The 17,213-nt window shown below is 38.5% G+C and overlaps 2 protein-coding genes across 3 annotated transcripts; both read right to left on the bottom strand.

The window, feature by feature from the left end:
• Positions 1-8: 8 nt before the first annotated feature.
• On the bottom strand, positions 9-2,191 carry LOC113726443 (U-box domain-containing protein 26). The gene has a single exon (XM_027250168.2). It carries the CDS (start codon positions 1,659-1,661, stop codon positions 360-362), a length of 1,302 nt encoding a protein of 433 aa, XP_027105969.2. The 5' UTR covers positions 1,662-2,191; the 3' UTR covers positions 9-359.
• An 8,525-nt stretch (positions 2,192-10,716) lies between these two features.
• LOC113726440 (PI-PLC X domain-containing protein At5g67130) lies at positions 10,717-14,974 on the bottom strand. 2 transcript variants are annotated; one of them, XM_027250162.2, is made up of 9 exons: positions 14,814-14,974; positions 14,341-14,436; positions 14,072-14,197; positions 13,820-13,957; positions 12,527-12,625; positions 11,899-12,202; positions 11,558-11,781; positions 11,365-11,451; positions 10,717-11,255 (listed from the first exon to the last, which is right to left on the bottom strand). In XM_027250162.2, exons 2-9 carry the CDS (start codon positions 14,419-14,421, stop codon positions 11,094-11,096), a joined length of 1,221 nt encoding a protein of 406 aa, XP_027105963.1. In that variant the 5' UTR covers positions 14,422-14,436; positions 14,814-14,974; the 3' UTR covers positions 10,717-11,093. The 2 variants fall into 2 exon arrangements, with proteins under 2 accessions (XP_027105963.1, XP_027105961.1); XM_027250160.2 differs by lacking the exon at positions 14,814-14,974 and adding an exon at positions 14,642-14,787.
• Positions 14,975-17,213: the final 2,239 nt, after the last annotated feature.

Raw genomic sequence — 17,213 nt, 5'->3', positions numbered from 1 at the left:
CGCCATGATTTGCTTGGACCAATTTTCCTTTTTTAACTTCTTTAAACATTTTCAGCCAAAAAAAAAATTACTTACAGAGGAAAGGAAAAAGTACACACAGAAGCAAAACACCTCCCCCACCGTGTGCCCAACATAGAACTCTCTCTCTCTCTCTCTCTCTCTCTCTCTCACTCAATTTTTACTCGCTCGTCTCTATGCTCTTCTTCCTTTCTTTTTGGGGCTTTTTTTTTTTGGCTTTCCCAAAAAATACACTACTACAAGCACTAGAAAATACCGCTACTACTGGAAATTACACTCTACTACAGCTCCCCAAAAAAACGGAAAGAATGAGAAGGTTGAAATCATCCATCATGCGAGAGTCAAAACGCAACGACGTCGCTGCAACCAAAATCGTCCGAATTTCCAATTGAGTCCTCCGGCCAAGAATCCCGTAGCAACTTCAACAGCATTTGCGCTTTTCTCTTCGCTCGATCCGTGCAATCGCTCTGGACCAGCAACAACAGCTGAGTCAACACCCCGGCGACCACCGCGTCCCGCTGTGCCTGATCGGAAGCCGAGCACAGCGACAGTAATGCCCCGGCCGCGTACTCCGTGGCGCGGTCCGATATTTTTAGAATAATTTTCACCAGCAGCGGCACCGTCAGCGCGTGCGCCGAGAACGCCTCGCACCCCGACGGAATTCGGCAGAGCAGCTCCACCGTAGCCAGCGCTCTCTCGGCATCGCACTTCTCGAAGTCCGCCAGCCTGTCAACCAGCGCGTCCACCGCTCCGGCGGTCACCGCCCTCTGCCGGTGTTGCTTCACCAAGCACAGGGCGAACAGAGCCTTGACTCCGATCTTCGACGCCCTCGGATATGCCAAGGGATAGTTGAGGATTCCGATAACCCCCTCGAATATTCCCTCGGCATTGCTGACTTGAGAGCGGAGCTCCGGCGATCTGGTCCCGGAGACGGCCATCTCGATTACTGCGGCCGAGTTGACTCGGACGTCAACTGAAGAATGACTGAGCAGGGAGACGAGATATGAGACTCGGTCGGGATCGGAGGCGACGAGGGCGCACTGAGGCTCGGAGAGCTGGAATAAAGCCAAAAGCGCGAGCGCCTCGTGACTGAGGTCGGCGGAGTCGGAATGGAAAACGACGGAGAGGAGGAGCTCAGAGACGTTGTTGGCGGAAATCAAGGCGCGGTTCTTATCGGAGTCGCGGGCGAGCGCTCGGAGCCTCCTCAAAGCAGAGAGGCGGGAGGCGGGAAGGGCGGAAGCAGAGGAAGCCTGGTGGAGCAAGGAGCGAACGAGGGCGGGGTCGGCGGGTTGTTTAGGAGTGGGGATTCGCTCGATGCCGAAGGAGCGGTTGGCGACGCACCAGTCCTGGATGAGGCGGCGGAGGGTGTGGTTGGGGATGAGGGTGAAGTCGGTGAGTGGGACACGGGTAACAGGGCAGGTAGTGTTGCCGGTGGCGACCCAAGACTCGATGCTGGCACGATCGTAGGTTTGGCCAGTACAAACAGTGACAGGGTCCCGCATCAGCTCCAGAGAAATGGGACATCGAAAGTAGTAAGGGATCTGAACTCCCACGTCCAATGGCTCTAAGCTTCCCCGCATTCCTTCTGTTCCTCCTGTTCCTACTTTGTCCTTGTCTTTGTCTTCGTGGAGTATCTCTCGCATAAATATTTTGTCAATTTTATGTATGTGGATTGTGGACAGCGATGCAGGAAAGAATGAGGAGGAAGGCAAGAAATAAAGCCCCGGGGGGGTCACTGCAAATTCTCTTTAGGGAATGTTAATGTTACCATGACTTAAAGATAATGCTGTGAGGACGGGCTAGGGCCGCAGGGGAGGGGGCGGGCGGGCGGGCAAGGAAATGAGGGCCAGCTTCTTTGCACTTCCTTCTTTCTTCTTGGAAGGAACACAACAGGAGGCTGCTCTGCTCTCTCGCTCTCTCTCTCTCTGGTCTCTGCTATGGGTTTGTTTGTGTCTCTTGTTGTGCCTGTGTTTTGGTGGGTTTTATTCTGACTAAGGTGGCAGGCAGCCTGCAGCCCCACACGTGTGGTTTATTTTTATTCTTTTTTTGATTTTACCGCTGCTGGCCTGGTAGTGGTAGTAGTATGATGCTAATAATGCTGGTACTGCTGCTTGGTTTTTTTTGTTTTTGTTTTGTTTGGGTTAATGCTCTACTACTACTACTTAATAATACTACTGACTTGACTGGATTGCTCCAAGTTAGCTAACCAACAAGGGCAGGGGAAGGACTAGGGAAGGGTGAGGGGTTTGATCAGGGTTGAGTTGATGGGGATGGTTGCGGTTTGGGCCTTTGGGGGGTTTTGGCTGGTCAAAGAGACATCGAAGACCGAGTGGGGCCATGAATTATGCTCATATCTAGCTCCTGTTTACATCCGTTGGCTTCTCAATGGTCCAATCGTGCTCCTTAACCGCCTTGTATTGATTTGATTCTGGGGTCCCCTATCCCCTTTGCTTCTAGGCTTCAACCTCTCTCCTTCTTTTACTTTAATTCCCTTTTTTTTTTTCTTTTTCAATTTGTATCATTCTTTTGCTATCTTAGACCTTATTTGATAATTCGATTTAGTAATTAAATTTAATAAATTTAGATTTTAGTATATTCAGACCATTTAATAATAAAAAATTAAATATCTGAATTAATTAAGTAGTACTGAATTTTTTAGATAAAACTTGCTTTCAAACTTAAGTGATAAGTTATTCACTTATCACTGAATGTGATATGCATTCAAATATATTAGATTTAATACTTAATAATTTAATAACTTAATGAATTCAGATTTTAGATTTCAAGCTTCAATTTTTAGATTTCAATTTTATCAAATGCACCCTTAGTTGAGTTGTAAATCCAATATATATAGGGGGCTTACATGAGTAATATAACTTGAAATATGCCATCAGATTCCGTATAGATTTTTGTATTATGAAGATACAGTGCACGTTTTTAGATTTTTTGCAAATTGGCCTTGCACATTGTGATATTCTTGTATCCTTTTATTCTTTGTTCTTTTCCTATCTCTCTTTCTCTTAGTGATAAGTCTTAAATAAAATGATTTCTTAGTTAATTTCATAATTGCTAAGATGTTGAGTTTGACTCTTAAATCCTCTCTTCTACTCCCTTCTTTTTCGTTAAGCTTGAAATCTCTTTTTAAATAAAAAAAAAAAGAAAATACGGTATATTAGTCAATATTCACCGCTAAGAATATTATATTATCTTTTTTTTTTTAGTGTTTTTTTTTTTTTTGGGCATGAGGAGAGCAATAAAATGTAGTTGACGAGAGGCATTAGTGGTCCTAATAACTCCTTAACCTTGGAAGTTTGGTGGTGAGACCAACAACTCATTCCCAGCAACTGCACCCTCCCCAACCAAACAAGTACTGCTACTGCTACTATTATAAGTTTACTGTAAAGAGAAAAATTGTCTGACGGAAGTAGGAATGGGTGGCCAAAATTGTTGTATGCGTACGTACGTCAAAGGAATAATATGGCAGCAGCAAGCAGCGGCAGCAGCTTTCTCTTCTCTTCTCTTCACTTCTCTCCTGTGTTCAGAAGGAAAAACAGAGTAAAAGCAAGTAATACAGTCTAGTACTACTGCTACTTAAAAATATGTTTCCCGACTCAGCAGTCAGCACTGAGCGGGACTGCCGCTGCTGCTGCTGCTGCTGCTTTGTTGCTATGCAATTTGTGGATTGGTGGCTGGAGCCTGGAGGTGTGTGTCTGGAGTCTGGACGCTGGAAGTGTGTGTGGGGGTGTGGTCAAAGGTCAAAGGTCAAAGATAAAGCAGAGGAATGTGCGGATGCTGGGTTGTCTCTCCAAACCTCTTTATTCCAATACTGAAAACTCCTTTCTCCTCCTCCTCCTCCTTTCCAAAAATATTTTGGAAAAATTATCCAAAACATCCCTCATATTTTATAAAATAATTTTTTTATCCCTTATTTTTAAAAATATAATTTTATATCCCTTACATATTCACATCGATCAAATTTAGTCCCTAACTAGATTTCCGATCATTTTTTACCGGATTGCACGTGATCATTTTTTAGAGGTAAATTTGTTAAATTATATTTTGCATAATCTAATTTATTGTCCCTCACATTTCATAAAATAAATTTTTTCGTCCCTTACATTTTATAAAATGATTTTTTTCATCCCTCATATTTCATAATATGAATTTCTCCATCTCTCACATTTTAAAAAATGAATAATTGTTAATATGGCTATAGCTTATTATAGGTAGGACATTAACAATTATTTATGTAATTGGGCTCGATTTGTTGGCTATCTTCTCTTTTTGTATGATTCTGACTAATATTTACCAATAGAACCTTAATTTGCATATTCTTATTGTATTTTGACAGAAAATAGCTTTATTGGCCAACTGGACAATGAATGCAAAATTTTTTACTAACTAATACCAAATGAAATCATATGATTGCATATAATACATGTTATTCGTATTGTTAAGTGAAATCAAATAGACACATATATGTGTTTATACTATTCGTATTATTAAGCAAAATCAAATAAATATATGCATGTGTTTAAAAAAATGTATTTACACACATAATTAGTGAAGAATGATAAATTTATTTTTTGAAATGTGAGGGATAGAGAAATTCATATTGTGAAATATGAGGGATGAAAAAAGTCATTTTATAAAATATGAGAGACAAAAAAATTATTTTATGAAATATAGGGGACTATAGATTAGATTATACAAAATATAATTTGACAATGTTACTCATAAAAAATGATCACGTGCCTTGCACGTGATGGAATCTAACAAAAAAAAGATCGAAAATCTAATTAGGGACTAAATTTGATCGATATGAATATATAAGGGATGTAAAATTATATTTTTAAAAGTGAAAAATAAAAAAATTTATTTTATAAAATATAACAGACGTTTTGGACGATTTTTTCAAATATTTTTCTACCTGTACTGTATCTGTATGTGCATCTTTGCTGGCTTTCATTAGTCGTCCTCTTTAATCTAGTGGATAACACCAAGACCAATCAGGGACCCCCCCCCCCCCACCCCCCGGGACACACCACAACGCCCACGGAGGCCGGGGAGGAGATGGGGGTGGGATTTTCTGGACTAAAATATTGGGGCCCATGCAAGAAACGATGTTGATTAAATGGGTCCTACTACAGGCACACGTTCCCCAAGCCCCACAGAGCCCTCCTTTGGATCTCATTTTTGCATCACTCAACAAAGAATCTATTTTATCCTTCACATGTTTTGCTGTAAAATATAAGGTAAGAGTAAGTGAGCAAGACATTTGTTTGGTCCACGGGGCCCAAGAGGAAGAGGACCCTGCCTGCTTTGTCTGTAGTCAACCGGGCAATTTTGCCGGTACAGCTTCAAACCCCACCCCCCCCCCGGGTCAGTCCCCACCCCGTGGCCTTTGCAATTTGCATCAGCATCAGCATCGCTTCCCCCACGCACGTGCTCCCGGTTAACTAAGCCCCCCTCTTTTCACCACACCTTTTGACTGCTTAAAAGGTTTTTCCGATTGACCTAACTCACAAGGGAAATAACCCCATGCCTCCACGCTACCCAGCTGGTTCTGCTTCTGCAGCTCTGCTCTGAAGTCAAGATTTGATCAAAAAAAAATTATACGATTCAAATCTCAATTGTTAACAATATATGTAAAATTCATAAAATTTTATTTTAAAATTACACGCTATTAAATTAAATTATATCATGTGCAAATAAAATTACGTGCCGTGCAAAATGCACGTAACTGTCGGGATCCTGCCCGTGGTCCCTGAGCTGCTTGCTTGACCGAGTACGGAATTCCTCTTCAGAATTTTTTTATTATGGTAAGTAGCGGTAGTTTTATTTATTTTTAGTGAAATGAGATTACATAGTGGAGTAGTGTATATTTTTAATCATTAACATTTTGAAATCTATTACTCATCCTATCTCATCCCTTTATTTATATATATATTTTTTAAAAATATTTTTCTATCCTTAAAATTTTAGAAACTTCCGATGGTTTTCAACATTACATGCAATACAAATAAATTCTTTGGAGGGGGTGTTGTATTGTACCCTATGTTTTTTATAGCTTAAATTTATATAGCATTTTGTTTTTTTTTTCTTTTACAGCATTATGTGGTGACGTGCTATGTCTAATGAATTCCCACCAAGGAATTAAATAATGCGAAGCACACGGGACTTGCTGCTCCTCAACTCTCTGAACGTACTTGCCAATGAAATGTTAGCCATGTGATTCTCGTATGATGGTGCTTATAAGATCAAAGTTTCGTTTGCCATTTTTTAATCATATTGTAATCTGGAAAACATGCTCAGTCTTTTACGCGCTAAGCATATATCTTTTGACGAGGAATGGTTAAATTCTGAGTGTCGCGGACACTTGTACAGTTCAATTTGAACCTTCGCTCATTAAGTGTATATTTCTTACACAAACTAATATAATCAATTATCGTTTTCAGAAAAAAAATAATAATTTGGAAAACATGCATTTGATAAAAGTAGTTAAACCCCTCCCCCACCTCCCCGCTTCTCGGTTGTGTTTTTACTCTTTACAGCTCTTAATTGTGAAACACGGAGAAAAGGAGGTGTTAGACAAATCGAGATGCTAACCATCATTATTGCCAGTATCTTTTGCTCCAATGTAAAATGTGTTTTTAAACAAATAGAGAATTAAGCATCAAGAAAGCCGTCATATTGGAGTATGTACACTAAGGCTGCAGCTTAATTATAAAATATCAAAAACTTGCTTCTATTTTCATGCAATTTTTCATTAAGAAGAAGGAGAAGAAGACGACGACGCTTAGAGTAATTTGTAGAACTGGTAATTATAAGGATGAAGCTTTTAAGCAATAATTTGGATGAAAAGGACTTTATCGTATTAATTGTCTTCTGCTAACCAAGAGAATTAAACAAGCCATGGGTTCCGCCCGCGACTGCTATATTAGCTCGTTTTTATTCACATCACTATGGCTTCATCAAATTGCTAATGGGGCGTGATCTTCCACAAAAACCTTCTGTTTCCCACAATTAATAAGGAATTTTCTTTTCTTTTCTTTTCTGACGGTTCCTCTCGAATATACAACAGGGAATAACCACTTTTGATAGGTCAAATATATATATATATAAAGTGGGTAAAAAGGCAGGAATGTTCCGTGGGAGCAGTAAATTATGAATCTAAATTTTTGACGTGGCTCCCAACAACATATATAGATGTCCCAGGCTTAGCAAGTTAGCATAGCATCTCTCTGCTCTATCTGCCTTTAAAAGTTAAAACAAGACAAGACGACCAGACACCATGCACTTCACTTCCACACTTTTTCACTGCAACTTTTCCCTCCATCTTTCTTAATCACGTACTACCATTTTTGTTGGGCCTGCAGGTAAATTCCATATACTACACTGATTCATGACTCAGATAGGAGTACTAGTGTTCATCTAATCATGGCGTGCGAGCTTCGATACCTAGGAGATTTTAACACTTGCTATATTAAATTTCAAATGAACAAATTCTGTCTGTGTCTGTCATTAACAGATCCCGCGTTTGCTACAATTTGTTCCCCACAGGCCACAGGAATGAATGTTGTTGAAATGATCATGAATGAATCGCTGCATGATCAAACAAATTCAGAAGGATTTACTATTCTGAAGGGTTTTGCATCTTAAAGCTTCCTTTTTTGGTAAAAAGATGTGCTGCTGCTGCTAATGTCACTTCTTAGTATCATCACTACCATGTCATGCTCGCTTGAGCGATCCCACTTTTCCTATCAAAAAAAGGTTCATCAGCCGCTTTTCGGAACATTTCGAGCATCATGCAAAGCCTCTTTTAAAACAAACCCCATCAAGCCAGCGAAATCAGAGAAGCTGATTGGAGATGGGAAAAGAAACAAAAAAAGATAGTACTTACTAGATACTTGTTGAGTTTGGGAAAAAAGAAACGGACGATTAGCTAGGAAACCATTTGATTAATTTTGCAGGCAGTCCAGTCCCTTTTCTATCACCGTCCGGTACTTTTGATATAGTATTAAATACAGGACGCAGTTGTGGTAATCCTACATATGTATGTCCGATCCGACTATGGATGCCTTGCGTTCTCTGCCTTTTCGTATACTAATAATAATTACTTTTGCAGGGTATAAAGAATTCTGAAGAGTTCCAGAAGTGATTTTTTGAACTGATATTGCGATGTCAGAGTGTAAAGAAAGGCAAATATGCTTGTTGGCTTTGTGATTCTTTCGGGGTGTGTGGTTTTTAAGCTTCTTCTTTTGTGGTCCAATAAGGTCATAATTGAGTCCACTTTCGACGTGGGAAGTCGTGACATGCAACTCTCTGATGTCCCTCCCTTAATTGTAAGGTGTGATATGATATATAAACTGGTGCTATATGTATAAAATAAAATAAAATTTGGTACCATATCTATATCCCCGCCTTAGGTGGTGGTCCATTGTATAAATTTGTGACGTCCCAAATTCGAAAAAACAAAGCAATCTCTCCAATGTTGTGCTCTAGCCTCGCGACGTTTCCTAAAGTACCAATAATGCTTTTGAATCAATTTCAAGAAATTAATTTGAAGAAGGATCTGGTGTGGGGGTGTTATTTGGTGGTGGTCCTTACGGGTTACGCGCAGCATTTCAAGCCTCACAAATTCATCTTAGTTTTCCTTGCTTGTATATGCGTACCATATACTACTTACTGTTTCTATAATATCCCATTTAAGCAATTTCTCGAGATATTCTTCTTTAAAGATATTCTTCTAAGTTCCCACTAAATCACGAGTGATTTTTTTTTTATTTTATAATTTTTTTAACAAATTTACTAAAATTTTTGAAGCACAAGCGAATGCTTTTAGCACGCTAATTAAGTAGGGCCTCAAGCGTGAATTATTAAAATATACTCCATTAAATTAGAAGACTGTCTCCAAGGCAAGGGAGAGAACAAAAAAAAAAAAAAAACCAATGTGAAGATTGCATGCACACACAAGTGAAGCAGGTCTCGTCCTGACCCACCAGATAATCAGAATCTAACGTATAAATAAACATCACTTGTTTCTCCGTGGAGCTCTAGATCACTGCAATTAAGGTGATTTTGTTACGTTATTGTGCGTAATGATTAAGGATATATGCGTCACGTGAACCATTCAAATCGGTTTAGCAATTGGCAATTAGCAATGAAGTTGTTGTTGACTCAGTAGCCACTTCCAGGCAAAAAATCAGCAAATGCGCCATAATCAAATAAGAATTGCAATATTATATTTTTAGTGGTATAAGAAGATTATAGAAGTTAACAATAGTGACAGTAATACAAATAGATGATTATAACTCATATTAAACTATAAAATGGTGAAAATTACGTCTTAATACCATTATAAATTGACTGATATAAAGCGTGGGAGACGAGATTTGAATCCAAAACTTACGGCTCTGATCAGAGAGGATGGATCATGGAGCGGACAGATTGGTTTGGGACTTGAACTGACGGGGCAAAAAGAGGAAGTAATTGTGAATTTGTGATTAGCTGTCTGGATCCGTGACAAAGTGATCAGCGATGCCAAAATGGATAAAATTAGGACAAGAAAGAAGAATATTCCATCTTTGAACCCTTTTTCTATTTTTAATTCCATTCTTTTTCTACTTAATAGCGTCCTTTACCTAGAGCATATTCTCCCCGCCGGTTTCTTCCTACCAACCTACAAAGTGAAGAGTCTGACTCTGACTTGCTTAATGTCTTAATCAATGAGCTCGGTTACTTAATTAAAAAGGTTAAGCCAATGGGCGAGCAGATTTACAAAGGTTATCTTCAGTCCACTTAAAATAATAATTTGCCTCGAGCTACCTAATCCAAGAAACTGACGGTGTCTTGAGCCTTGCGCATTCCAGTTAACTATATTGACTTTCGGTATTAGAGTTCAGATATGAAGACGATTGACATCAGTCTTAAGTTAATTTGAGCTAAATATCGATCGATAGTATATACTCTCTCTCTCTCCCCACTTTTATGTTTTGGGCGCAAGGTGTAAATTATTAGAAAATTAAAGTGTAAATAATAACAAGACACTTGGCGCAATATTATAGGTGACATTAGATTGGCACAGAAAACATGTCACCGATGATCCCAACTGGGGAACCAACAGCAAATTTAGCGGTTAAGACGCAAACTCAAAATGGGATTGGGCTGTTTTAACTGGAATGGTCTCAATCAAGAATATGGGGCCCAATGTTGGCCCAGACTGTTGAGTTTCACCAATATCCAGCCTAATTACGGTTTTCACGTTTCCTTCAGAGAGCAGATCTCCCATACTATCGGCCCAAATTTCAAATCCGGCTCGATTTAGGCAGCAGATCGTTCGTTCAGACATTTTTCATTCTCCCGAAACTGGACCTTTGACGCCAACAGGATCTAAAATGCATCTTCCAATTTCTGTTGCTCTCAGTGTGTTTTCAGTCGTATTTCAAAGTGAACATGGTAATTTTTCACCATACCTATGGTTTCTTATTTTGCATAATCATTTGCGTGGTGCCTTTGGTCGGAAATGAACTATGATCATCTCTAGCTTCCAGGCTTCTTGATAGATGATACACACGTAGAGGCTGTCCTAAGTGGGTATTGAAACACATAATACCCATCTTCACATTGAAACCTAGCAGAATACTTCTACCACAAACATTGAAATATTTCTGCAACAAAAGGTAGACAAGGGAAAGATTTTGCCAAAGTTAATTGGATTATTCCCAACAAGCTGGAACTACTTCTGAACAAATCAGTCAACCAAAAAAAAATTATACATTGGTTTTCTGAATCATTGTGGGAAGGCGAACTCGCAAAGCCACTAAAACACTACATCCAATTCCTGAATTCTGCAAACCTCTCAAGAAGCAGCCATCCAAATTAACAAGCATACGCCAACCTCTTTGCTAGCCAAGCGCAATGGACGAGCTTAAGAGAGATAACTCTGCTAATGCTAACTTCTTGTCAAGAATCACATGGTATCAACAACTCAACACGGGCTGTCAGTCAGTTAGATGTCTTTATTACCCATGGTTAGCCCGAAAAGGGACCAAGTGCAAGCTGGGATTTCACGGTTAAAATGACAAAAGGATGGCCACAAGAGATGCCCCAATCCACCAGTGGGCTTGAATTGGTCTTGTCCCTAGAATTGCAAAGTTGGTTCCGTTTCCAATTGTTGCACTGGGTGTAGTAGCACCAGCTTCAGGTACATCACATGAGCCAAAAGTCACGTTCTCCTGCACACAGTGAGAATAGGCATTCAAAGACCACAAAAGTTCCTGCCTTTTACAATGTCAAAATTGCAATGGAAGAAGGAAATTTCAATATCTTGGCACTTGGGTAAACCTTGCAAGATGAGATATCTGGACACCCACACATCAATTGACTGTTAGCAGTGTCAACAGCTTGAGGTGCACCCCCTCCATCACTTCTCTACAAAGTCCTCAGCATAGGAATGTTAGACAGAACTCAAGCATGTTTGTCAAGAGGTTTCTTTGTGAATTGATTTATAAAATGCTATTCATTAATAACCTGGTACCTTATAAAAATCAACAGCAATGAAATTGGGCCACCTTTTGCCAGCTGCTGCATAACAGGTATTCATCATGCTAATCAGTGGGGCAGAATTGTGCTTGCAGGCTTGGGTAAGATCTGGTGTATCTGGAAAATAGTTCATTAGCACCAATGATCTTGTTGTTGTGTTCATGGCAGGTGATTCTGCACGGTTGGGACATAATCCAGGCTTCATCCCACCATTACCATCTGCAAATATACAGCACTAAATTGGACATTCAAAATTTTCCTAGTACACCGTATTAAAACACTAGGCATGTTTAACAAATCACCCACAACCTGAGATGAACAGAGTTTAGTACATACATTGGTTTTCTACCAAGTATCTCCACTCATAAGCAATGCCTTCTGAAGATTCTTTAGAAGATTTGGACGTGAAAACTACCAAACGCTGATTATGCTGGATCATATCATCAACTGTTGGCCACTCCCCACCAGTTTTTGGCATTTGTGAAACTGGAAACCAGTATTTTCTCAGACCAGCCGCATCGAATACTTTAGTTAGACCATTAGGAGATGTAACATAGTCCTCAATTATGATGGTGACAATTTCAGATGGATTTGCTTCCAGAAACACTTGAATCTCCTTCAAGACATTAATGGCTGGTTGCTGGAAATAAGATTTTTATAGGCTAGAGTCAACTTATATAGTAATCCATGTAAACAGTGATGTGATAAACTATGGTTCCAGGAGAAAGTAACTTGGAAAAGATAATTCTTTCGGGTGTCTCTATACAAGTTTTATGTAGAACAGCCTTGAAGGAAGGATACATCAAAAGACAGATCAGATTTGGCTTCTCCAAAGGACATTTACGAGAAAGGATTGGAAGTAACACGCTAAGAAAGACAGTCAAAACCTCCAAATTTTTATAAAAGCAATTGGTTTAAGAGATGATTTTATCATGACAAGTCACGATGTAGCATATGCACTTACAAAGGCGGTGAAATTGTAGCATTTGCCTCCAAAGGAGTGGCACAACCAAATGTCATTCTCGAAGTCGTACATATCAAGCATCAGTCCCCGAACACCATTCTGCCAGCGAGAGAAGAACAAAAGAAAAAAAGGAAACAGGCTTAAACTACAGTTACTGGAATTTATCAATGGATAGGCAGAAAGTCTACAGAAAAACAATGGATAGCCAGAAATAAAAAGTGTAGGCTTGATGACTGTATATATACTTAATGTAGTATAGAAATTTATTGTATAAAAGATGTAAGCTGGTCGTCCCTCATAGGTTGCTAATCAGTTGTTGCTTAAGAAAACTTCTAAATGCACCAGAAACTTGGCATTCATGTTCAGTTACTTACAGAAACACCTGAGGGTCAACTAAAATCTTAGTAGTTAACTTGTGAGATTTGTTAGGTATACTATGGGAAACTCTCTTAAGCACCTAGTTGAAGATGCTTGGCTTTTCAAATTTGCAGCAGTCAAAAACATTTCATGTTTTCCTAACGAACAGAATTGATTCTTTTATGGTATGCAGGCCAAATATATAAAGAAAACATACCTAACATGCCAAAATACCCCGCAACAAGTCTATGAATATCCAAACACACGAACAACTCCAAAAGCATACAAGCAACAAGAATCAACGAGGGGACGTTATGGCTAACATATTATATTATGCTTATGCAGTGTACATGGAAGCCATGTTCAATCCGCAACTAACAACTACCTTGACAAAGCATAAGAGCACAAGGACAGTTAGATTGAGACTGTTAGGACTAGTTTGGTTCTGCTTGGAACAGGTGAGTTAGAAAATTATCTTTTGAATTAGATTCACATCCTGCAGAAGTTTTGATACTAGTTAGTACTATATAATTTTATCAACTGTTTGCATCGGCCTTGGGGCAAAACAATATATAAAGTGAGAAATAGCAGCCTCATAAAGTAGCTTTAACGATACTTTGTCAACTTAGTTATGCCAAAGCTTAATTAATTCTTTAATCAAGTAAATGTCACACAAGTTTTGTATACTAATATTTGTCACATTCAATGATTTTCCGCTAACCCAAATTGCCACACCACCAAACCAAACCTAGCATTAAGTAATAAGAAAGACATACTACTAATTGCATTTGAATCCTCATAATTCTCCATTAAACAACAGAGACACATGTATAATCGTTTCTGCACCTCTACATATAATATATGCCGTGTGCGTTCGGCAGTGCATGCGTTTCAGTGTTTGCGAGAGACAAGAGGAGAAGGAGGCAACAAAATTACGTTGAGCTGGCTAGTAATAGAGTCCTGCTGATTGGTGGGGGATAGAATAACAGCTCCGGTTGAGGATTTCTCCCCCAATCTAGCAAAGGCGTTGTGGGTGGTTAGCCACGAATACCGATTAAACGGCAGTCCTTTCACCTGTATTTAATTTTCGCAAAGGACACATTTGAATAGCAGTATATCAGCACATTTAAAAAAAAAAGAAAGCACGTACATAAATAGAGAATTGAGAGCCAATCCATAGTTCCATACCTTTGAAAAAGGATTAATAGGTTGGATCCGAGTGCAGCGAGGCCGACCTTGGCCTTCAGCGAGACAAGTCTCGCAATGGAGACCTGCATCGTCGCAGTTCTTGGAAAGAAGGCATGTTTCCCCTACCTAAACTTGCAACAGAGTAAACAACACTTACGCCTACTGTCTTCGCATTTTTCAAACACCGATAAGAACACAAATCAAGCAGCGGACGAATCCTGAAAATAGGGGGAAAAAAAAAGAGTAGTAAAAAGAAGCAGAGTACTGACCTTGAGCGCCGTGCAAGAGTTGCTGAATACTACTAGAAGAGTGGCGAAGAACAGCAACGGAGCCGCCGCACAGAAATTCATCGTCAGCTCGAGTTTCTGCAGTTATATTATATGTAGTTCATATTCAAGATTTCCAAAGGACAAAAATACCACCCCAAAAAAAAAAAAAACCGACGAAAGGATGCTCTGTACTTCTATTGCTGATTACTAAACGGAGTAACCAAAAGCGAAAGGAACTAGTGAATAGTGGCAGTATTTATGAAAAAATGAAAAACCATTTGAATATCAGAGTCTCTAATACCTCTAGATTGAATGCATAATAACAGTATGACAGATGGATGGGATTGAGAGATGATGATGATGATGATGAGATTGGGTTGGGGGGGAGTTGTGAGTTAGGAGAGAGGTAGGATATCATAGAAGGAGAAATCAATCATACTAAATGCTACTACAATAGATATAGATATTTATACATAGAAATGCCATCACACGTAAGTTGAGGAGTCCAAGTTACTATCAGTCATGCCGTTGTTGCTGCTGCTGCTGCTGCTGCAGAAGATTGTGGTGTGTGTGGAGGCGACGGCCGCTCTCTCTCTTTCTTTCCCCCTGTGTCACACGTTCTGTACCATTAATTAATAGCTCACTGGTGGCATGCTTCGCTTGTTTGTTACTAATGGAAATGGTTTTGTTTGCTAGTTTTCTCCGAGAAAAAAAAAAAAAAAGAAAATGAAAATGGAAAACGTCATCGGCATATATTACTACTATTACTTACCGAAAAAGTAATAATAATAATGATGATAAAGGAGAAATCTTCCACAATCGTTTTTCACGTGCTTCTCTTCGATGCTATTGATCGCATCACGTCTAAAATGGCGAAGTCGTTAGCCTCAAATCCTCGAGTCAACTGAAAAATCAAACCAAGGGGGGAAATTTTTTTGAAAAAAAATTTACTGAAGTATTGATGAGTTAGTTGAATGGACGGACCCAATAAAAAATGCATATTCTGTGGAATCTGTCTTTCTCCGCTTCAATAAATTTATTTCTTTATGAACTGAGATAGATCCAACAAATATGAATTATCCAATATTTGCACGACTCAATGCCGTCTGTCGTAGAATGGAACGTTGATCCTTGCTTGCAATCAAAGGTTGGTTGTGTATCAAGTGGTTGGTTGGTTGGTTGGGAAACCTTTTGGAGCAAGCAGCAGCTCTAGAGAGCTTTTTATGACTTGCTCGTCAAATCCCTCAACATAGGCTAATTCCTTCATTTATTGCTAAAAAAACAAAAACGTGCAAGTATTGATTTGACAAGGAGAAGGTATTGAACTATGCCCAGCTACAATTTTTTTTTTTTTTTTAAATGTAGTTGGTTGTCAGCCCGACGGCCGACAGTCCAGTAGTTAAAAAAAAAAAAAAAAAAAGTTTCTTAAGCCCTGCAGTCATAGTCCAATGCCTTCTCGCTATCGATCAATACTTGCACGATTTTTTTGTTAGCAATAAATGAAGGAATTTGCTCTCAATTTACCAATTTACAACAACTACTGCTACTATGTCCTCTTTAAGATCCAAGTAATGCATCTACCCTTTTTAAATTAGACGGAATCCTCTGTTTAGTTACAATTTCCAAAACCCTATTGCTACTGTTACAATTCCCAAAACCTGTTGCTGCCGTTTTCTGCCTAGAAGATGAAGGAAGTCTTTCAACAAAACAATTCTTTTTCTTCCTAGTGTAAGTGAAAGCAAACAAATGCTCAAATATTTTTCTTTGTATTGTTTATAATAAGCGCTTGAACAAATGCTCATATTAAATCTGACTTGTCAAATTAGTTGTTATATTATGGGCTATAAACCTCTGTTTTGAAACTCAGACTGGTCGAACCGGTCGAACCGGGAACCGGCCAGGTAGCCGGTCCGAGTCTTATTAAAAAACCGGAAATTTAAAATCCGGTCAAAATCGGTCAAAAACCGGATTTGACCGGAAAAAAATCGGTTTTTCCGGTTCAACAGTAATTTTTTAAAAAAAAAAATTCAAACTTTATAATATTATGTTTTAACCCCCTAAATTGTTAAAACTTATCGATATACCTCAAATATTTGATACTTTATAAATATTGTCCTAAAATTTGATGTTATTTTTCAATTAAACTCATAATTTTAATTCTAAACTTGTTAATATTTATTAAATAATATAAATTGCTACTTAATTGTTCTAATTTCTTTATATTTTCTTGTTACATATATTTGAAACATCAAATATATATGAATATACCTTTATTAATATCAATATATTATTAGATATTATAAATATAATATTTTAATTTTTAAATAATTTTTATTTATGACGTCATCCGGTTCGACCCCTATCGACCCCCGACCCCTGACCTTGGTCGAGTCGCTATCCGGTCCGGTTCTGAAAACATAGCTATAAACTGGGATTTGATAATATATCAATTGTCTTTATTTTGTCTTGAGATTGAATATTTTTTTTATGAGTATGTTCAGAAAACCAGCGTACAATTTTGTCAGAAGTTATAATGCATGGTTTTTGTTAACAGTGGTACTAGAATTTAGACAAAATGATTCGAGTACTTGTTCTAAATATCAAATGGTGTCATGCATGTCAGTGAATACGTAATTTACCTCTTTTGGTTCTGAATATGGATTTTCATGCATGAGATACTAGCCATTATAGCCTATCAAATATAGGATCGAAGAAAATTCATTAAACATTTTTTTGACATTAGATACATAGTTTGGAAATTTTAGCGCATCTAATAGTTCAATGGTTTAATATGGTTCTTAAAGAACATTTAATTACTTGAATTGGACCATGACCTTCTATTGTAAATAATATCTTGTTTAATATAAAATAAG

Source organism: Coffea arabica, chromosome 2c (genome assembly GCF_036785885.1).
Source record: "Coffea arabica cultivar ET-39 chromosome 2c, Coffea Arabica ET-39 HiFi, whole genome shotgun sequence".
Lineage (NCBI taxonomy): Eukaryota > Viridiplantae > Streptophyta > Magnoliopsida > Gentianales > Rubiaceae > Coffea > Coffea arabica.
The sequence above is the reverse complement of the archived record's forward strand: the minus strand, read 5'-3'. Positions and strand labels throughout refer to the sequence as shown.